This window comes from Pyrgilauda ruficollis, unplaced genomic scaffold, assembly GCF_017590135.1.
Source record: "Pyrgilauda ruficollis isolate IOZ18807 unplaced genomic scaffold, ASM1759013v1 scaffold2, whole genome shotgun sequence".
NCBI lineage: Eukaryota > Metazoa > Chordata > Aves > Passeriformes > Passeridae > Pyrgilauda > Pyrgilauda ruficollis.
Genome location: NW_024519206.1, coordinates 22,918,883 through 22,942,354, shown reverse-complemented (window position 1 = coordinate 22,942,354; position 23,472 = coordinate 22,918,883). Strand labels below are relative to the sequence as shown.

General features: G+C 39.9%; 1 protein-coding gene across 3 annotated transcripts in view; it reads right to left on the bottom strand.

The window, feature by feature from the left end:
• The window catches only part of LOC121353143 (myosin VIIA and Rab interacting protein), a 207,506-nt gene extending 186,152 nt beyond the window's left edge, over window positions 1–21,354 (bottom strand). For all 3 annotated transcript variants that reach the window (XM_041466727.1, XM_041466730.1, XM_041466728.1), the window contains exons 1-2: window positions 21,224–21,354; window positions 7,335–7,484 (exon numbers count right to left, since the gene is read on the bottom strand). In XM_041466727.1, coding sequence (XP_041322661.1) covers window positions 7,335–7,444 — 110 coding nt within the window. In that variant the 5' untranslated portion in view covers window positions 7,445–7,484; window positions 21,224–21,354. The remainder of the gene's footprint in view (window positions 1–7,334; window positions 7,485–21,223) is intronic.
• Window positions 21,355–23,472: the final 2,118 nt, after the last annotated feature.

Sequence of the window (23,472 nt, the reverse complement as noted above, 5' to 3'; positions counted from 1 at the left end):
TATTTACATGTTCTGCCACAACTTGAAAGTATTACCAGTTGTACTGCCATAATAACATGCAAAGAGATAAACCAACACTTAAGATAGACTAAACTGTAAAGACAGGAGTTCATACGCAAGAGAACATCCCTTACCCACACTGCAGGGCCAGTCAGGTGAAAGAAGTCTACTACAAGTCACATTTAACAGCTCAGACTTTTCACACATGAGAGATCAGATATTAAATATTGATTTTACATGATAGCTGTTCATTATCACTAGGAACGCTCACTCCTTTTAGCTAAATTGTAGCCAATAATTTGATTAGTCATAACCCACAATGAAGACCAAATTACACCAAAAAAAATCCTGCAATAAGTTTTATAACATCTCTGCGACATCATGCTGCTTCCTTTAAATATTTAGCCACAATTTATGCAAGCTTGGCACATTGAATGTGGGATGTACTTCAGCTACACCTCATATGGCTTGTCCAGTATTAAAAATGTGAGCCGGAGACATTTTTTTCTATACAACTTTCTCAACATTCCCTAAAATTAGGCTTTTTTTTGCACTTTTTGATAAGCATGAAGAAACATGAGAGATGATGCTTGGTTCACCAGAATTTCCTCTCAGCTGAAACAGCATTTGTAAATACATTTTGAAAAAGCCAAAACTCACATCTGGCATTGCCTATATTCAAACACTTGGCAGAAAGAATTTGTTGAGAAGTTCCATCTGTGCTTCTCCTATAGCATCTACATGCCATTCAGATAGCAAGAAACTTCATGGTGGGTTCCCATGATAGTCACAAGCAAGATGCACAAATCTAGTTTTAGAGGCAACTAAGCATAAGCTGCTCTTTGGAAGTACCCTGGCATTTTTTCCTCCATTAGGCAGAAAATAAATTGGGCCCAAATCTATAACTTGAAGCAGATTCTTTGTTCAGTTCTTTGCTTCAAAGGCCAGATTCTTCCCTTTACAAGGTTTCTCTCTTGTAAAGCATAAACTAGATCCTACTGTCTTGTCAGCTGCAATCACTTTCTACAATTATAGGTGAGGCCGGGATCAGCATCAGAGTCAGCAGAATCTACACGCTCGTCACCTTTGCACCCTGTGCTGTCAAAGCAGGGAGTTCTGGGCAAACCACACAAAGAACTCAAAATGCTACTGCACTGCACAAGGTAAGACCTTGCATCATTGCTGAGACACCTCTTTCCTTGTCTAACCCCAAACATGGCAGTATTCCACAGCAAGCAGCACACTTGGATCAATATTTCCTGAAATTAGCAGCAACTAACAGTTTCTAAATGCATTTTGAAGTGCATCCTTACTGATTGCAGCAAAAGCAACCATCAGCTATGACTTTCATGCAGAATTCATCCAAGCAGCCAATTTTTGATAAACGACTTATCCAAGTCTTGCTCCTAATTTTGTTAATAAACACTAACTTCCAGGAAAGAGCTGTAGTGCCCTACATATGTTTTAATCTTGTTTTGTAAGTCAAAGCCCTAGCAAAATAACGTATTTATTCAGCAGCTAGGATAGCTAGAATTCTGATGAATCATTCCTTGCACCCAAAAATAATTTTAGACACATGAGTGCTAAATTCATGACAGCTCAGCAGAACCTTGCACTGGAGAAGTGTGCAGCCGTTTTAACATGGGAATCACAAAGAGCAAGTTTCTCAGAGGAGAAAACCGCTGTAAGACCTTTTATCACAGGGAGAGAACATATCTATCAGGAAAACCCAGGAAGCAGAACAGTGACTACCTGCTCAAATAAAAAAAGAAAAAAAGTCAGCATAATGGGCTTTCCCCACTCTGTTCATGAGAGTGAAGGGCAGGAAGGCTGACCTTACAAAATCACTTCAAGCAATTAATCAACAAGTTCATCTGCTGGAACTCTGAAGCTTGACACAATGAGACCAATCTCCTGCTGTTTCTTCACTAGGAAAACAGCTATGATATGGCGTTGCTTGGAGGAATGGAAAAGAGGGAAGACAGACAGGAGGGGTTTTTTGCTTGGTTTTTGTTTGTTTTAAGGTATTTGGTACAAGCCTGCCACAGGAAGGAGGAACAAGGACTGATATGTAGAATCAGCAGATAGCTACCCAAATGTCTGTCCTGGCATTTTGACAGTTTGATATGACTCACACTGGCAATATTTTGATTAACAAGCTTTGGAAGGAGTTCAATATTTTATCCACTACAAGACCCATGACCCATATTGTAAAAACACTGAAGTCTACTGTAGTTTGACAAGAAAGTTTCAAACTGGTTTCTGGGTTTTGTCAAGTATGGGAACTTGTTTCTTCAGAAGCCTATTCACAGGCTTACTCATGCTACAATAGAATATGCTGCAAAAGGAGGAGAAAGAATAAAGTAGGCAAAAGCAACTTAAACCATTTCATAATGCTCTACACAAGGCTCTGTCCTAATCCCTTTCTCATTCTTTGGATAAAATGGTAATTAGAACAACCAGAGTAGAGAGGGCCCTCCTGTGAGCACAAACATCTCATTTTTTTTCTGCAAATGAAACACTTTTGGAAAATTGATCACAAATCAGTGCTTTTGTCTTTACTACAACTGAAAATGTGACTGTATAAATAAAGGTAGCAAAGTTGATATTTAATAACCCAGCTATGAAAGACACAACATCGAGCAAGACATGGCGATGTTTCTGCCTGTGGACAATGGTCAGTTCTCAACACGTCACCATGATATTTTATGAAAAATCTTTTGCTAGGATTTTTCCCTCCTGAGGAGCTGAGGGCCTCAGGAAAGAAATGTAAACAATAACTATCTGCTGCTGTGGAATGCAACAGGTGCATCTGTGATTGGTGGATGTTGGTTGTTTCTAATTAATGGCCAATCACAGTCAGCTGGCTCGGACTTTGGGGGAGTCAGGAGCCTTTGTTATTCATTCCATTCTTGTTCTTTCTAGTCTTCTGATGAATCCTTTTCTCTCTATTCTTTTAGTACAGTTTTTAGTATAGCATTGTAATATAATATATATCATAATACAATAAACCAGCCTTCTGAAACATGGAGTCAAGATTCTCCTCTCTCCACTCATCCCGGGAGCACCCCACAAAGCATTCACCACACTCAACATTTCCCTTGTGATATTCCACAAACCCCATATAAGTGTATTAAGTTGTTAAAGTGTTACAATCACATATTCCTGTGGCAACAGAAGGTCAGTAATTTTTCTTTGTAAATACATTTTCTGAGGTGATTAACAGCAGTGGTTCAAACAAAAGAGAACCACGCCACCTGCAAAGAAGCATCTTTCATCCCTGCCCAGTGCAAGCTTTACCACTAAAATACCAGCATGCAAATAGCTGGTCCAGCGTTCACTATGGTGATGGAAACTCTTCTTAGCCAATGATTATAGACAGCTTAAGTCACTCCAACCATGGCCTCCTAAGGTAAAGTAGCTGCTGGCAGGTAAAGCATTGGCTCCATTTGCAGTCTGCTCTGTTTACAGCTGATCAGCACTGAGCCCTTCCTATGCCTGAACTTATCTGCCCTTCTAATCTGCCTCCCTTTGCACCCACTCTGAATGTCAGAATCAGAACAGCCATTTTTTAACCTGCCCACCTGGCTAAAACACAATAGATCAGGAACATCTACCACAATAAGATAATCCATCAGTCATTTTCTGTGAAATTATAATTTTGCTTACTTAAAACACCTTGATTTCTCAGCATTCCTGACCTAAAACAAAGGGATACATGTGTTTATAAATACAGTAGGAACTGTAAAAACAAAACCAAAGGCGGACTTGATTTTGCCCACAGTGGATGAGAATAAACAGTGGCATATTTAGACAGTCTTGAAAACTGAATAAGCAAGCAACAAATAAAAGACAGCAAACACTTTTACACATCTGTTTATGTATAAAGGCCTACCTCACACACAAGCATTTAGGCTTGGAAGTCTTATTAGCTCTTCCTGGTCATTAAAAAAAATAAATATTAAAAAAAAAAGGACACAGTCCTTCCCCAAACTGCAGATATGACAAAGATGTTATGCACAGCAAAGTATTAGATGTTTAACCCTCAACACAGTCCAGTCTTCTCCACTGCTGACATTCTGCAGCTGCATGCAATCTAAAATTCAAAATTAACAGATCTGTACATTAGGAATCAAGTCATTAGCATGTCCAGTCAACTTCCTCAAAAAGCCATCTATGATTCTTAGTGTCCCAGGAGTTCAGAGACAGCGGGCAGAGCTTCAGTGGCAGAAGGGATGTACACAAGGTTGTCCTGAGCATGAACACCAAGAAACTCAAACCAATCACCTTCCTAGTTACACCAGATCTGCCTCGTTTGTCTACTTCAACCGATTCACAGTAAATTCAGCCCATCCATTTGCAAGTCTGTGTCCTAATTTTAGCCACAATGGCTCTGGGTGACTACACTATCACTGGCGTAAATAAAAACATAACACTACTGCCAAAGACCACAACAAACACACAATCAATCCAGAAAGATAATGAGTGAACAAGTGACAAGGAACAGTAAATATTACTAATCTCATATCAAGTTGAAAGCCATAGCAAAAGAAGAAACTAAAACAATACGAAGCAGTAAGGCACAACAAACCAACCACCCTACTCACTAAATATGTACACTTTTATCCTATTGTTATCTTACCAGCTGTAGCAAATAAATTTTTTTCACAAAATGTACAAGACCAAACTGTCTGATAACAGTGGGAGATACAGTTGTGAGAAAGACTTAAATTAGAGAACCACTGCAAAAAAATCTCCACTGCGGAGAAATGCAAAACAGCTTTGCAGCAGAAAATGCAGATCACCAGTATGGCTTTTCTCCATACATTATGTCATTTTGTTTACAGAGTATGAAAAAATAAATTAACATGTAAAACCAGCAATATTGTAAAAACATTGGAATGTTAGCTGTAAAACATTTGTCATTTTATCACCTTAAAAACATTTATTAGAAGTAAAGGTAAGCTTCACTTCTTGCAGTATGCTAGTTAACTATTCAGCTGCCATTAGAAAAGCAAAATTGAAGTTATCAACCAGTCACAGTTTTTTAGTTTTCATTACTCTCCTGATACAGTGGAAATCTATCATATATTCCCTTAAGTAGTTCTTGATCTTTAGAAATAATTGTTACCAATGGGAATAATACAGAGAGAGAAAGATGTGAAAGAGCTACTTAAATCTTGCTGAGGACAAGCACCCAAAAATAACACAATGATATGAAGAATTATACAGAAACCCTATTTTAAGAAAGTATCACATGCAAAAGCTTCCATTTAAAGTCTAATGCTGCTACCACAAATTAATTACAGGAATAAAAAAAAAAGAAATTCAAAACATACCTTTAGGTATAGCTTGGTATTATTAAATTTGTTAAAAGAGGTCTAAAAGTCTAACATATAATATATAAATATATATATATGCCAGCTTTTCTATCTTAGAAAAGATTACAAAGCCTTAAAGAGTTTCACTTCCAAAGTGAAACTATGTAGTAAACTTGGCCAGTTGATAACATTCTAAATACAAGCACAATAGAGCCGAGAACATCAAAGGAAATCTAATCTCTTTTCTTACAGGTTGAAAAATCTAATCTATAGCAAGATCATGTAATTTTCTTATATATTTTCAATCACATAGTAAGACAAAAAGATGTGCTGCAAACAAAGCAACCAAAACCAACCAGAGTAGCCTGATTAAAAAAAAAATAAAAAGGTTACAGCTTTTGAGTCAGAAGTAAGCTATGAACTTCACTTTCAATTTTAGTGTCATTAAAACTACTTAAATTCATATTTTAAATAACAGCTGAATTTCAGAACTTCTGCTTTGTCACTACAGCTCGTTATACAACAGCACTTTAACATACTTTAATACTTGCAAAAGGCTTAACTTTGTAATAAGACAAAAGTCATATATACTTGAAATATACCTACCTTCCCAGTGTTTTAGTTGTCTTCTCACACCAGTTTTCTACTTGTGAAATTAAGTGTCATGAAAATTAGGTGTCATGAAAACCTTCAGTAGCAATATGAAAGAACACAAACACCAGCAGAAATTTTCTCTGGGTAGGCTTTCCAGTCAATTTTCTGTGTGCATGCCTTTCATCCTTGCCCCTCCTCCTCCCACTATAAATCTATTGCATAGAACAGGCAAGACGCCCCAGCACTTCCCAGATGTGATACACTTGCTCCAGTAAGATACAACCAGTCCTGGTACAAAAAGCCAGAGAGCGCTCACATGCTCACCCTCCTTAAGCTGTTTCTAGAATCTCTTGGCTGTGTAGTGAAAAATTACCAGAGTAATCACAACAACCCATGGAACAACAGTCAAAAAAAAAAAAAATTGTGTGTGCCATCCTCACGCAGTTTTTTCTCCCTGAAGCAAGCTTGCACTACCAACCCAAGCAAGAACTTGCACAGCATGCTAAAATGAAGTAGGCCTACGCTGCAAGACACATTTCTTGCTCGTAATGTTCCAGGTGAGAGAGTTTCAATTGCACATGGTATATATGCCTAGTTTTCTGTTGAGTTCAGTCATCTTCCTGCTCTGTTGACTTCAGCTTGATACTAAATGAAACAGATGATGCCTGAGATAAAAGTAGCACAGTAAGAGAATGTGCATTTGCCAATCTTAGATAGAGACTTCAGAGCATTCTGGATAATAAATAATTATGTGTTCAAAGAAGGTAATAAAAAATCAGGCATAATAATTCAAGGAAATATTGTTGAAACTAGAAAGAAAAATACTGCATCTACCAGTTCTGGTCTCTGTCTGTAGTCTCCCTGTCACATACCGAATTTTCTTAGCTACCTTGCCAACAAGTTCCATCAGTTTTCTTCTGATTATTTCTTGCCATCATTTTGTACAAAGACTACTGAAAGCAAAGTTAAGTTATCTCAATACAAAGGATAACACATCCCATTGACTGGTTCGGGGGAAAGAGATGGGTTGAACTTCTTCACTTTCAGATGTCTGCATGTAGATAAAGTTTCTGAATAAAAAGAAGGAATTGACTACAGTTCCTACTAAGGAAAAAATTCTCTTAACATAAACTTCTGCTTTTGCTACATCCAACACTACTTACCCTCTACCCAGGAAATATACACAGGCGATTTAGAGAACATTTCTGTGGTTTAATCTAGGATAGACTAAATGCAATAATTAATTACTACTCAGTAATTGAATTCATGTGGAGGAGTTTGAATATTTTTTCCCTCTGTGACAGGAATGATTATTAATGCATAGAACACCACAAAAATGCTGTGTTCTCTGGTTTCCTCCAAAGTCAGTTTGTAATAATCAAAATAGACCAATATTTTAAATCCTGTTTTAATCCTTACCTCAGCCTTTCCTCTTCTTTCTTACGAAGGCTGAAGTCTCGCTGAACCACCTGGAGCACATGCTCTGCTTCTTCATCAGTCAAGCCAGAAAGGTCCAGTTTTCTCCCCATTATACCCTCGGTCCTGGGTATGAATAACTATAAAGAATATCTGAAATCAGAAAAAAGAAAATAGAAAAATAAATTGAAAGCACTCATAGTTTTCACAAGTGCGTGGAGATCACAGGCACAAAAAGAAAGCTGCTGCCATAAACATCAGAAAAGAAAACATCTGAATATTTTTGGCTGGAAAACACCTTTTACACTGAGTCCAACAAATAACCCAGCACTGTCCAATCCACCATTAAACCATGTCATTAAGTGCCACACTTGCACATCCTTTAAATACCTTCAGGAATGTCAACTCAACCACTTCCCTGGGCAACCTGTTCAAATGTTTGACAAACCTTTCAGTGATGGAATTGCTTCTAAAATCCCACCTAAATTTCCCTCATACAACTTGAAGGATTTGCTTCGGAATTGTTTTGCAGGTTCCATGCACTGAAAGCAATCACACCCCATTCAAATATAAATGAAAAAGACAAAAATGCTGAGGACAGACCACAGTGTTGCTCTGAAAAAGGAGCATGTTTAACTAAGTCAGGTCAAATCAGGTTTAGACATTTCTTAAGATTTTATAAAACTGCTTGCAGTGCAATCCCTGCCACTGTGCATGAACAGAGAACATACTCTGCTGTAACACTCAGAAATGTTTTATACTGCCAAGTAAGAAATCAGGAATTATTTTAAAGCACCATTTAAAAAAGTAAGCATATAAATTTTAAATGGATTTCCCAGAGACTGAAAAGATTTAGATGTCACCACTATAAGGCTGGAGGAGAAAAACTAGTAGTTTATATTATGTGTGAACTGAAGGTACTATAAAGTTTGAAATAGAGCTTGGTCCATTAAGCTTCACTAATGAAATTTGTTTTAATTTATTTTCTCATGACTTTTACTCATTTAATTGAATTCTCATAAAGTCAACTCTCAGTATTAACTTGTGTCATTTGATTTAAGCAATTATTTGGGCAATCACAGAGGTGTCCATCTCCACATTGTGTTACAGTTTCAGAAGCATAAGACAGTCTCTGCATCTCTGTTATAAGCCTCCAGCAAGGTATATAATAACCATGAACACACTAAAGTTCCTACAAAGTATACAAGAGGCAACTATCACTGACTCTTCATCCATGGTGAGTGGCAAGTAGATGTGGCTATGTAAAGCATCTAAGCTGGTTCTGGCTCAAAAAAAAACCCCACCTCCAAGGAAAACTGCTACAATTAAGTGTTCCAAGTAGTACTGAAAGTAAAAGCATGGGGGAAAAAAATCAGTTTTATTTTCTAAACATTTCTTTTGCTACTCAGATAATGATGTAGGATATGGTTGGCTGGGTTTTGTTTGGTTTTTTTTTGGTTGGTTGGTTGGGGTTTTTTTTGTTTGTTTTTTTTTGTTGGTTTGGTGGGAGGTTTTTTAGTACAATATTTACCTTCCTACAATAATTTGATTACCCTTCTTCAAACACACACACACACACACAGAAGGAAAGCACTGCTTATTTTTTGGTTAGGCTGTTCATGAAGTTTAGGATAAACTCCTTGCTCAACAAAACAACAATTCACCAAAACCAAGCAGATGATATACAAGCTTGGGTGAAATAAGGATGAAAAGATCCTTCCAACAAGATACACGCTTACCACACAGCTGAAAATAAAGGTCTTAATGTTCTGGCTTGACTCTGACCCTACCAAGGAAGACGACAATGAGTATTTAATAAAGGCTATAAAAACTTGTTTCTAAAAAAAAAATACTCTGATTTGCATGGAAGAAGAGTGCCAAAGAAACAAGGGACTGTATGTAATCTTCATTAATCTCACTTGCAAGACCAAGAATATATGTTAAAATTAAAGATTGGCTAAAACATAGCAAGTAACAACTAGCAAGATGGGTTTTTTCAATGCCACGTGCATATATCTCAAAATTTTCAACAGAATATTAAGATCTTCCTCTGTCCTTTCAACTACAGTTCTTGCACCAAAACATCACTGAGCACTGGCAAGGAAAAGAAAATGGTTTGCTGAGGTAACACTTGGGTTGAAGCTCAAAGACAGAGCATGAAATGCCCTGGGACACATCCTTCCCTTCAGGCTTTGGGATATCTGCTCAGCTCTTCCCACACAAAGCATATGAGTGCAAAGGCACCTTTGCCTTTCTAAAAGCATGGAAGGGCTTCACTACAGGAGAGCCACATCCATGGGGAAGTAAGCAGGGCTTTTCCAAGTAACTTTTTTCACGCACATACACTTAAAGGGAAAATACAGGATACAGAGTGAAAGGAAATAAAATGTTTTTAAGCAATTCCTGGAGCGAGTAGAGACACCTGCATGCTAGGGCTACAGTCTTCTGAGACAAAAGATGATGCAGGTAACTGGAATTTCATCTTTAATCTCCTAGTATCTTAAGCATCAAGTTAACAACTGTAATTAACATTTTCATAATAAGTTCTCCCTTCAGGTCTTCATCAAACCCTTTTGGAAATGGTTTAAAAATCAATAATGTTTTTCTACATATGCAAACTGGTCCATCAGTAAAGAAAATTATCCCTTTGATTCAGCTGCCAGTGCTGATTGTGACCATGTATTAGAAAGCGGAAATTTACCCCTAAATTTGGGAAAAAGTGGGCACTACCTCTGATTTTCTGGAGTTGGCAAAGACTTCATTTCAAGTATATATGTTTTAAAATCAGAAGCAACTTTAACTTTAGACTTTCATGTGGTTTTGTTCTCCATGGTATTCTTAGATTGCATTCCAATACTACATTAACCTCTAAGGAATGCTGTGTGTTTTCCTAGGAAATAATTTTTCATCACTTTACTGAATCACCTCTGATCTGGGAGTATCACAGCAGTTTATAAATATTTATGAACAGTTCTCAAATGTCCTTTCTGTGGTAGATCCAGATTATGCATTTTGGAAATACACAATGGCAAGTCCTCTAGAGGAAATGTAACAAGTTACACTTAAAACTACCTTAAAACACACAAAATAGCTTCTAAGCCTAAAATAACTTCTGGCCTTAATTGAAATAAATAACATGAGGCTGTTCAGATGATTGCCTTCATGAGTACTTTGGTAAATCTCAAACAGAATACAAAATCTAGGATCACACAGACTTTACAAGGAATAGGATCACTCCCTAGAAAACTTTTGCTCAACAAATTAAAACCCTTTAACAGAAAATCCTAGACTTACAAGGCACGACTCGGTACTGTTTGAGTAATACTCTAATCTTCACATTTCTTACGGTCACTTTTAAAAGCTAATTAAAACTTCCACACTGAAAACATTTCTTGAGTTTAACCTTAAAAACAAAACCAAACCCAGCAAAAAGAAAAACAAGCAAATGAAATGTTTTTCAAGAACTTCAAGCAATGCATGGTTTTAACAGAGCCAAGGGCATCAACACTGGAAACAAGGGCAAGTAGTGCATTTCCTATTCACCCATATGACAGCTAAGCTGTTTGGATTTGGAGTCTCAGCTGATGATTAGCATTACTGGGAGGGTGGGGAGAAAAAAAAGTTTTTGGGCTAAGTGCCAACTAATATTTAAGACAGATTCTCTGCTTGACAAAGAACCACATTATAAAGCTAATCATGCAAGTGGTCACACTGAATATTGTACAACACAGACTTTTTAGTGTTATGCTGTAGCAAAGCAATCAGCACTAGTGAGGCTGCGTGGAGTCCTGTGTCCAGTTTGGGCGTTCCCAGGACAAGAAAGATACTTATGGCCACAATGATGGTTAAGGGACTGGAGCATCTTTCACAGGCAATGATGCTGGGAGTATTAGGACAGCTCAGAGGAGAAGAGAAGGCTTGGGGAGTATATACAGTGGGTATCTAGAAGAGAGCTCTCCAAACAAGAATATCCTACAATTCTTTCCGTTTCCGAGCACATTTTTAATCAAGATTTCACTGTTTTCCACAACACACTGTAAGATTTGCTCTAAAATGCTGTTGATATGCATTGATGAAATGTAATACCTGAGGAACCAAGACCACAAACTCCTTCAACCCAGTTATTTGCAATTAAAATACTTCATATACAATACCTTTTCCCCCACATAGTCTCAGCTTTAGAGTCACCAAACTCTTCATCAGAACTGCTGTACTGTTTTGCTACTCTACCACTTCTATAATTTCCAGACAAAAAAATCAAGAAGAAACCTACTAGTAATTTTATCTTTGCTTCTGTCACCAACAAGCTCATCTTTCCTTCCTTTAGCAGTCTGTCAGGACCCAAATAATGCTGCTCAATCTTTCTTGTCATTCTTTCCAGAATTCTTTTAGTACTATAAGAAATTCCTTGTATAATCTTACTGGTGAACATTTTCCCCTTTTAAATCATACAAGACAGTTATCTTCCTAAGACAGAGAGGAAGACAAGCACTTTGTCCTCAACAGAGCTCCTTCGCTACCCTTGTATTTTAAAAAGTTTTGTTTACTGAATTGTCCAAAAAAAGTTGCCACATTGCTCATGTGAGGTCATTATGATAATTTTTGAAAGAAAATATCACAATACTGTGACATAATATCATACACTTCATTTGACAAATATAAGGTAATAGTGCTTTGAGTTATGTCAACACACTTGAATAAAACAGACTTCACCCATAAGCCAACATTTAAAGACCATCACTGTCCAAAGTAATTTCTACTACAGCTAGCACATAATTTAGTCTGAAATAAGTCTAAAACAGCATAATTAACACTGGCCACAGATTTGTTAATCTTTTTTAAATTCCGAGAATGTCTAGAAGCTTGAGCAAAAAACACTGAGTATTCTTCTATTTACACTCAAAATGAACAAATGTCCCAAAATAAGAAAAGGGAAAATATACTCATCAGAAAAAAAAGGCCACCTCTCTGATTGAAAAATTAAATACAACCCCCCTGACTTCAACATAGGACTTATATCTGGTATATCACATTTTAAATGAGATGCAAGATGAAGATATCAAAGACTATGTTATTCTTTGTACCCACACTGATTTTAGCTGAGTTTTACTGCACATATTTCCTGGTCTACAACCAAAGCAAAAAAAAATTATCTCGCTTTCAGCCTTGGACTAATTTTACGAGAGATTTGCAAGCAGCAAAACAAACGGCTGGCAAGCTCCTGGGCAAAGTTACATTTGTTTCACTGGGGAGTGTGAGGGGTAAAGCAGCAAGTTTAAAGCATGAAGTTCCTTCAGGGAGAAATGTCCCTTATTAATGCAAGTTATTACAATAATTGTATGTACATTTATCTAAAAGATTGCTGGAACATACCATAATGGGTGAAACTGTAAACCTACAGGTCAAAGGTTAGTACTGCATGGTTTTAAATTTTAAGCTGTTTAGGAAATAAACAGGAGTTTCACACTCTTCTTCTTGCTTCTATATTTTATGTTCTTTTAAGTACTGAATATGAAATAGCAGAATGTTCTGGAGACAGCTGGGATAGTTTATTTTCTACTTAGTAGCTGGTGGGGTTAAACCATGACACAGAATTAAAAACAGTGAAGTCACATTCCATTCAAGAAAGAATGGCATCTCTCACATAAGGATAGCACTCTCCTAAAGGCAGAACACAGCACATAAAAGTGTTTCTAAAATAAAGGAACTTCTTTTATTTAAATAGAAAAAAAATTTAGAAAATACTGAAGATTGCACTGTAGGACCTAATTTCTGTCATCTACCTCTGATGGTTCAAAAAAAAGTCATATTAAAAATAGAATCTGTATAACAACTGATGACCATTTTATACTTCTATATCAGGCCTACAATGAATACACTACTACAAATCACACTGGGGATTCAAAATGTAATACAAAAGCTAAATTGATGGACCAGAATAATCTTCTCACTGGTAAAACTGAACTAGAGCCAAGTCTTATCAAAAGATCCCCACAGCTGCTAAAGATCATAGTTTATCTGGCATATACTCATTTCACATATTTCAGATGCAAGTGGATTTCTAGTTAATGTATATTCTCATTTTACTTCAGTCTCCCCTTCCATTGTCTGTGCTGAATTTAGGCAAATCATGTTCAGCTCTATTTTCTCTATTTAGTAGCAACCATCTTATGGAAGAGTGCGTAAAGATGATGGATCTGACAATATTCTGACTGCGTGAGACTGACTATCACTCTTTCAGAAATGAAGAAGACAGCTTGGAGAAAAAGACAAAATTGGAGCAGTAATGTGCTGACACACAATTGTATCTTGGATGACTTGCCTCTTCTCCATGCACCTTCAATCTAAAGCATGAAATCCAGCCCATTACTGTAATGGACTGTCAACCAACTCCAGACTGAATCATCACAGGCCAGCAAGAAAGCCAGCATGTGCACTCAGGGAATGCAACTGATCCCAAACAGTCCAACACAACCAGAAATTTGCACATCTGTAAGCACAAGAGTGCAGGGGCTTCCCTTTGAATGCCTAACCTGCAAAGTGGGGCTCAGAGCTTAATTCTACGTGCCCAGACTCCCTGCACAGAGAGAGCAGCAGCCACCGAACTGAGTTATGCCTCTTCCACCTTTGCATCAAAACACAAACCAGAACACACCTGGCAAATCAGGCTTCACAGTGTACTTGGTAAGCTTGAGCCAGCACGAAGAGAATACAAAACAAAAAGCTCATTTGTACTCCTACCTCTCCCCTCAGTGTCAGCTCACGAGTGAGGACTGCAAAAATGCATTCACCCACCTGTGCTGCATTACACATGCCACAGCTCTCTCCTGAGACACCTGTAGTCCCAGCATTTCACAATCAATGGCCCTCAAATGAGCCACATGGATCGAAGGGAGATGAAAGAAACAGTGACTACTTATTGGTTCCTTCAAAGAACTGCAGGGTTTCTCTCTCATTCTAAGAGGCAGACAAAGAAGGGAGCACTCACTTTACCAGTGTAAATACACGCAAATACCAGTCTAATACTGGCACCCAGAAAAACTCAGGTCCAATGCCATATTAAGTCTGGGAAGGCTCAATTATTTATCTCCCTCCTTGTGGAGGGCAACTGAGAGGAGCCCTCATCAACGCCTGTAAGTATCTGAAGGTGGGGAGGGAGGGTGCCAAGAGGATGTTTCCAGGCTCGTCTTGGTGGTGCCAAACAACAGCACAATAGGTAAAGGGCAGAGACTGATGCACAAGAAGTTCCACCTGCACATGAGGAAGAGCTTCTTCACGCAGGTGACCACACACTAGAACAGGTTGCCCAGACAGGTTGTGCCACCTCCCTCACCAGGAATACTCAAAACCAACCTGGGTGCAATCCCGTGCCATGTGCTCTAGGATGGCCCAGCTTGAGCAGGAATGTTGGACCAGATAGTCCCTTCCAACTTGACCCATTCTGGATATTACTTTGCAGATCCCTATTTCAGATGCCAACATCCTGTTTTCCTGTATGACCTGAAGCAACTGAATGATACAGAAGGTCCCCTGCCATACAAGCTATGGAGCAGCACATGACAAGTATGTGCATCAAAGTTAAATGCCTTCCCCTATACCACAGCAGTCACTATTTGTTAGAACAGCTAGAGAGGAGCCTCCTACAGATAACATTCAATAAAATAACCAAGAAAATAGGTCCACTAAGGTAAGTTTTTCAACTCCAAAATGCCAAAGCATCACTATTGAGTTAAGTGGTGATAAGGCTTCTCATATGTGTTATTAACATCTTCAATATGAAGAAAAAAAAAAAAACACCAACATTGAGAGAAAAGGTGAAGCTTTTGTCAAAAGTCAAACAGCTCTGGAAGCACTACACATTTGGCATCAGTGTTTAATTCTGCATTTCAATAATACAGGCAAAAGAGTTATGATAAATTCAGAAACTTGTCATAACTTGAAAGCCATATCGTGATTAATCCATGCAAGCTACAAAAGTAAAAATTTAAGTGTGGATTGCTTGACTGCTGCTAAAACATCCATAACATAAAATCCAACCAATATGCAAACATACCACAGGCATACTTAAAATATCCTATACAGTAAAATTGATATTTTTCCCCACAACATCTGTTGCACTAATTGATATCCCTCATCCCTCTTATGAAATACCACCCATTAACATATAATTAAGATTTATCCAAGAACTAAACTTTCACGGAAAGAATCTTCCTGCAGGACTAGAAGAAGGACAAAAGTTCTATTTTTAGAGGTAAGAAAATGCTTCCAACAGCAGTTGCCACAATGAGGCAGTATTCTCTAGTGCTGCCAGATGTGAAAACAAATTTAATACAGTAAATCACTGTTAATTCAAACCACAGACAGGAAACCCCAGTGCAAATTACTGAATTTTACAGATTAGCAAGTAAATTAACAAAATAAAAAGCTAAAATAAATTCCTAAGGCTGCTGTCCACATTCACTGTGACACCTGCAAAATGCTTCTAACCCTGATTTATCCTCAAAGAAGCAAGAATCATAAGATATACAATACATGTACAAAGCCACATGTCCCATTTCACTAAGACTTTGTGATAAACTGCAGCTGACTGATGCACAACATATGTGCTGTGCACTGTAAAAAGTGTTTCAGTAGCAGGTTGTCTTTGGTTTGTTTAGGTAACCATTTGTCAAGTGGCATAAAACATGAGTAAAATAGAGCCAGAGCTTTAGAAAGCCTCTGAAAACCAAAGGAGGTGGATTAATCTGTCAGGTGGGGGAGTTAATGGATTCGTTTGTTGACACTGGGACCTACTCCACACTGTGCTTAGAAGACACTCTGCTTTGGACCAGCGCTCAGCTGATTTTTTTTTATATTGACACTGCACAATATGGAGATAACCTGAGCCTAGACCAATAAACACACACCTGAAGTTCTGGATCATAAATGTATACAAATAAAGAATGTTTATATTCAAGCATAATACATGGTCAGTTATTTTCTGGAGTTCAAAGGCCAACTTCAGCGTCAGGTTTTGACTGCTGCTTCACAGATGTTTGGATCCGAACTGGAGCAGTGTCACAGCTCCTTTATTTAAACTATGGAACCAATTCATCCTCCTACAGGTTCATGAAATCATCCAGCCAGCACAGACCCCTTTTTGAGTCCCACAGAATTTATTATTTGAAGAGCATAATCAAGCCACCACCTTTAGGAACTAACTAGGGCTCCTCACTTAATCATGTGTGGAACACAAGTCCACAGTATTTCCAATGATTTGCCTGTTTTGACCTGTGCTACTACCTTGGAGCAGGAATACAAAACCTGATCACTAAACATTAGAAAAGAAGTGGGAGATGGAATAATCAGGCTTATCCTTCTCTAGAGGTGAACTGCTTTCTGCTCATTTGGGACTCAATTAATGGTTTCTGCGCTTGCAGTGATCAACACATGGATGATTTTTGCCACTGACTTTTACATCAAGACCGGCTGAGCTAGTGAGAAACAACATCACCTTTTTTGAATCCTCCCCAAAGGTCTTTCAATTGTTTTTGAAACCTGATGGTGCTCCAATTCACACACTGTGATTTAACTCGAATCCAAGTCACGGTCTGTCAAACAAATATCAAAGCACTTATGACAGTTAGATGCAAGCACTGAGATAACTTCTAGAAAGGTACACCAAGCACTCCTGGGGATGATCCCTGAGAGGCAAAAGGATCAGTTCTGGTAAGGGGAAAAGAAGGAATAAATTTCTTGCAAGATTAACAACGGTTAGAAAAATAGGTGCGCCTCTGAAATTTGAGGTATTTCAGGTCAGTGGTAGTTGCATCCCTGTCAACCACACTTAAATCATACACTGCACATTCATGCTGTGGCAATTAATCTTGATGACACAAACCAGCACTTTTCTTTCTTGCATTACCCTGGGACACAAAGTATTTTTCTTACAGCTCAAAAGGGCCAGAAGAAAATCCCATTAAAAACATCTTCTGTCCCACAAGTAATGCCTAATAAGCAAAGAAGCTCTTGTATTAGTTTCAAAAGAGATAAAACTCATCAAAAGAGCAGAACAGAAAGTTTATTCCACTAGTTATAAACATATTTTGCTTTCAAGAAAGAAAACAACCAATTATGTACAGTCTTCCTCCAAGAGCAGAAAGCTGGTTTACAACAGCAGAACCACCTGTTACTCTGCATGTAAACAGGTGGAGGGTGCTGAGGAAGGGATTGCTTTGTTGTCAAAATGCCCCACAGATTTCAGGCTGTTCCCTGGCTTCAAGACTCATTAAAGACAGTGGGAATGCCATGAACTTTAACAGCCTTTGAGTGAGCCTACACTTCAGATTGCTATCACAAGAAGATACTACACTTCCTACTGAAAATTACCTCCACACACTTTAAACAGACTTAATCCAGAAACTATGGCTGCCCCTTTTATTCTTCTCCATCAATAAGCAGCACATTTTGCAAAGAAAAGTCCAGAAAGAGCTTCTTGAAACTGCTACATAGCAGAACTTGAGCCTGGCTGTTCAGCGAGAGGACAGGATAGAGTTTACTGCCTGCAAAGTCAACACCAGCAAAACTCAAGAAAACTACTGAATTGATTACCAGGAGCCAATGGGGACAATGCCATTGAAAGTGTCTCAAGATTAATCTCCACAGTAATCAGCTCCACCCCAATGCGTGATGTTTTATTTGGAGGTATACTTTGCCTTGAAGAATGTGTATTTCACTTCCTGTGGTAATGCTTTATATCTTAAAACAATCAGTAGATAGTAATAATTCCAGTAATCTGAATACCAAACACCAATATCAGTTTTTCCTTTTCTGATTATCAATAGATCAAAAGGTAAATGAAGCATAAAATAATAAAAAGTAACAAGAGATTTTTCTTTTACTCAGCTCAGGAGCTAATTGGTCAATAAAAATTGCTACATGAGGTGTTTTACTAGTAGAACATTCTTTAAAAAGTATTTATAAATATATATTGCTGTGCTATTGAAATTTAATGCATATTGGCCTGAAATTTTATTGTGTTTCTATTCCCTGAATAGCATGCATAAGATCTAAAAATCTGTCATTATTGCAATAATGCTGATATTAGCTTTTGACCAGTCAAGCCATTGCAGTCTTTATATCCTCTTCATCTATGATAAAGCTGCTAAGGTGATTCATTAAACTGCTTTCCACTACAGTGTGCTTTATTTATTTATTTTCAGGACACAGGATGCCAAGCATAATATTTATTTACAGAAAATGAAGTTTTAAAAACTACAGCATGGAATTTTTCTACAAGATTGTTTAAAAAAAAAAAAAGATAGCATGTTTAAACTGAGAGTTAAATAGCAAGCACATGGTAATCACTAGCCTACCATATGACTGACAGAACTTACTGGTGTATCAGATATGCATGGGAGGTTTTCCTCTCCGGTTTGTGTAATTTCACAAAATTTCAGATACAAGCATCTTTGACCAATCTCACAAAGAGATGCGCAAAACTAGACCACTGCTTGAAATCTCAGCAAATTACACTGTATTTAGCCCTTCTGTAAAATTGCCTGGTTTTACCATAAAGGTGAATTTCTTTGGTAAATTGAGGAATAGTGTGGTGTGCTTCACTTCACACCAAAATACAGCAGTCATCTGCCTCATCCCTTAAGCCCTAAAAGCTTATTCTGAAAGCAATCTGCTATAAATCTCTGAGTATAAGAAACTTTGAGCTGTTTTATTCTCTGGCTGTCATTGGTTCACAGGTAAGCCAAAAGCCTTTATTATGTTTAAGAATCTATCTAAAAAAATAACCTACCTGATCCAAAAGGAAGGTGAATAAAGCATTCCACAGGAAGGCAGCATTAATCTGCTCAAACAATTCAATGGGTTTTCTCAATGAGAAAAGCCATCCCTGTGGTTTTCATGGAATTATATTCAGCTAGCTTCTTTCAACTTGTCCAGCTTTCCAAGGGCAAGTTAAGGTAGTTTACACTGCCAAACCACAGTTTTCAGTCTTGTAACAATAGGGCACGTTAATGTTGGCAGCAATACAAAGGAGTCACATTTTCATACCAATCTACTGTTTATGAACAATAGTGCACTTGGTACATACAGCCTTGCCTCATTGTCACCCATGCATGCTTTGGGGATTTTTTTTGTCTTTACTTAAATACAAGCCGTTCAAGTGTTCTGTTTACTGCAACTATGAAGTGAGAAGGGTGAATTCCTACTGCTTTCATACACTTGGGTACACTCTATGTAGTGCACCAAGATGTATTCATGAGGTTAGCATGGAAGCAAGAAACCAACTCAGGAAAATAAATGAAAGTTCTATCTCAGTTTTCTAGATCCATACAGCACTGGCTCAGACAAAGACAAAAAAAGCACTACCCTGCCTGAAAGGACAATATTGTGTCATTTGAACATGCAGCAGGTCCAAGAGGCAAATCCTGTCACAGGGTGTAGTGCTCTAAGTACATCTCACCCCTGTGAGGGCTACCAGGGTGGAGTTGACATGTGTGCATTCTCTCCACTGGCAATTAACGTACCACAGGTATTGAAAGGGCTACTCCCCCATTTCTAACTGCAGTGTACTAAGTTACCTGACAAACTCCCCAGGAAGGCTACACAAGAGCCAAGTTACCTCTTTAGATGCTCAGGCATAAGGCATCACTAAATACGCTCTGATACAATCTGATACCTGAGTAACGATGGGCAAGGCAGTAGCCTGAGGGGCTAAGTACAAGATACAGCATCTTCTGCTTTTTGCACAGCTCTGTTCATTTCCTAAAGGTAGAATTAAGCAGCAAACACTACTGTTTGACATTTAACAGCAGGGGCTTAGTCAGTGGTCTCAACACAGTTAATGGAGAACAGCTATCACCGTAAATAAGCAACTATAAAAACCTGTCCAGTTTGATGACAGGTCCATCAAAATCAGAAAGATGTCTGGTAATATGAGAACTAGACTAACTATCCTTCCATTCTCTCACTCTAGCCTCCCAGAAAAGGCTTACAAGAGGAATGAGTAAAAGCCTTTATTGCTAAAATCTTTGCTGTGCCTATTCCAAAAAACTCCTGGCTCCATAGCGAGGCAGCTACCCACATTTTCAGAAATGCAGGAAATAGTAAAATGGTAGGTATGAGACAAAAAGACATAATTTGTCAAATTAGATTGCTAGTTACAGTTAATGTCCCCGCAAACACGCTTGAGGAGCGACACACACGCGCTATAAGGCATTTTGCAATCTAATTCGGTTACGCTTGCCTGAAACATAACACAAATCCCAGCACAACACAGGCTCCTACTTAATTAGATTCCCTAAGAAAAGTCAGTCTGAGCCATATGGTATTTTCCTCAGCAGTTACGATAAACTGACCTTGATACTAGGCAAACGCACGCTGCTCCTGTCTGAGGCATAAATTACAAGCGCAGCGTGGCGGGATGCTCCCATGAAACGGGGACAGCGGCAGCGCCACGCTGAAACCCTCCCCGGGCTCCCGGGGAAGTTGATCAAGAGTAAAACACTCCAATAATAATGATGATGATGATGATGCACTGCAGTGTCTGAGCTCGAAGAGCCACGCGGTCAGCAGAACACCACCAAGCAGCTCAGACATCTGTCCGGTAATTAAAGCACAGCCTAATGCCGCGCTGCCGCGGAGGAGCGGCCCGCCTCGCCCCCAGACGCCGCGGAGAGTGGCGGCCCCTCGGCCACCAGCCCGCCCCGACACCCGGCCCCACCCGACCCCTCCCCAGCGGCGCGGGGCCCCGCACGGCCCGAGCCCGGCCGGCCCGACGGGCGCTGCGGCCCCGCACCTCGGCCCTGCCGCAGGCCGCCCCACGGCGCGGCCGGCCCCGCGCTGCCGCGGAAGAGGGGCCCCCATCCCACCTCAGCCCCGGCCCCGGCCGTACTCACCCTCGGCCAAGTGCGAGGGCTGCACCACAATGGCAGGCGGGCGGGAAGCGCCTCGCTCTGGGGCACGGGCAGAGCCACCACCGGCGGCTGCGCCCCGTCGCTCATGCACGGCGGGGTCTGCTGCCACTCCGCGCCGGCCCCCGGCCACCACCTGCGCGGAGCTGCCAGGCACAGGTGCCCCGGTGCCGCTCCGCACCGGCCGGTGCAAGGCGAGAGCCGCTGTCTCCTCCTCCTCCTCCTCCTTCTCCTTCTGCTGCTGCTGCTTCTGCCGCCGCCTCTGCTGCTGTCGCTGTCGCCTTCAGCCCTCCCCGCCCCGCCGGACGCGCCGAGTGCTGCTGCGGTGCCGGCGGCGGCAGCTCCCGCCGCGCACCGGCACCTGCCCGGGCGCTGCCGCCAATCGCCGGGAAGGGGCCGGGCAGGGGCGGGGGCGGCGCGCCCGGCAGGGGCGGGAGTTGCGCCAAGCTCCGCGCCCCGGTGCGCATCCGACCCTAAAGCTGCGCCCTCGACAGGCGAGCACCGGGCTCCCGCCGCTGTCACACCCGCTGGCCGGGGGGACACCTGCGGCCCGTCCGCTACCTCAGCCCCAGCTGGCCGGGCGAGGCTGGGAGCGGCACAGGTGCTGCCAGGCGGTGCCCGTCTGGCCCTGCCGGGGTGCGGGCAGCCCGTGGCGGGTGTCTAGCAAAGGAAAGGAGAGGGCCGTTGTTGGGAACGGACGAGAATTCCATCCATATGGATGCGGCGCACCGGGCAGTCGTAAGGAAGGTGCGGCCTGGTCAGTCGTTCAGCTCATCTGTGAGTCACTGCTGTAACGTGGAAGCGCTTTTTTTTGTGTCCTGAATCACTGCAGATTTTATTGTATCAGGCTAATTACTTTCCCCCGGTATTATTTTTCGTTCCCCTTTTTTTTGTTGTTGTTTTTTGGTGGTTTTTTTTCCATGCTTGCTTAACTTCATTTTAAAGTAGCTGCAGCTGTTCACTGCAAGGTATGGACTTATTTGATCTCAGCCAAAGTGCTTTGTCAAGACAGATGAATTCAATAAATTTTGGCAGGTTTTCAAAGAAAACATTTTCTGGGAGAGTATTTTTGTTTACATGAATTTCACGGTATAACAAATAAACTGGTTTAGCAAACGTTTACTTCTATGCTAACCTACGCTTGCCTGTGTTAGTAAAAAGGGTGCCACTCTGTGAGGCAGACATCACATTAATTTTAAATGTGTATGCAAAGAACAAACAAACAAAAACAACTTTAGGAAGTACTCTGCATCAAACATCATTTCGTATTTCCCAAACACATCTATAGGTAAATACATGTCTCAGTGTTTCCCAAACAGTAGAAATTTCTTCTTTAAATAAAAACAAGAAAAAGAAGCAGTCATTTTCAGCACTAACATTTTTTCAAGAGCAACATGACATGGCAACAAATCAGGGATTGAGTTAAACAATAGGTCACACATTGCCTGTATTAGAAGAGTAATCGATAACACACTTGAGTACTTTTAATAATTGAAAAAACATCTGGCTAGAAAACTCTCTCCAATATTCCAGCTGAAAAACTGGAAGAATAATGTTTTAAAGTCAGCCACCAATACCAGTAATTCTATAATGCTTATGATTATACAACCATGAAGTCAAACAGATAAAACTGTTTGAGATCCTGCTCCTCACACTCAAGCTATTAAGCTAATGTTGAATTCAAGAGTAATGTCTTGCCCTTGCCTCAACATTCTGCAATTAGGTACACAGAGTGTTTTTTCCTTTCAAGGTAATATTTCACATTCTTCACCAATGGAGATAAAGCATTGGACTTGAGGCTCTTTACTTGTTGGATGCCCTATTTATCCTCATCTACAGGTTTTGTTGTCTCACATGGAGACAAAACAACTTCTCTTTGCATCTGTAGCAGATATTTTTGATGGATGCCATTCACAGTAAAAAAAAAAAACCCAAAAAAAAAAAACCCCAAAAAAAACCCCCCCAAAAAAAAAAAAAAAAAACCTGCATAAAATCTCTTTCTCACCCCTACAAGCCAAATCATAAGGGATAGATGGGGAAACTGAGATATGCCAGGCTTTCCCTGGAATCACTTAAGATACAGCCATTAACTAATTAAAATAGGTATCTAAATAAGCATGCAGAATAAACAGAAGTTTAAGGAAGAGAAACTGTCCAGAGGCAAGGCCCTAGTGGTGGCATGGGAATTTTTACCCCATGAGCAGCACATGCCCAAGCACCTTCCCACCCAGTGC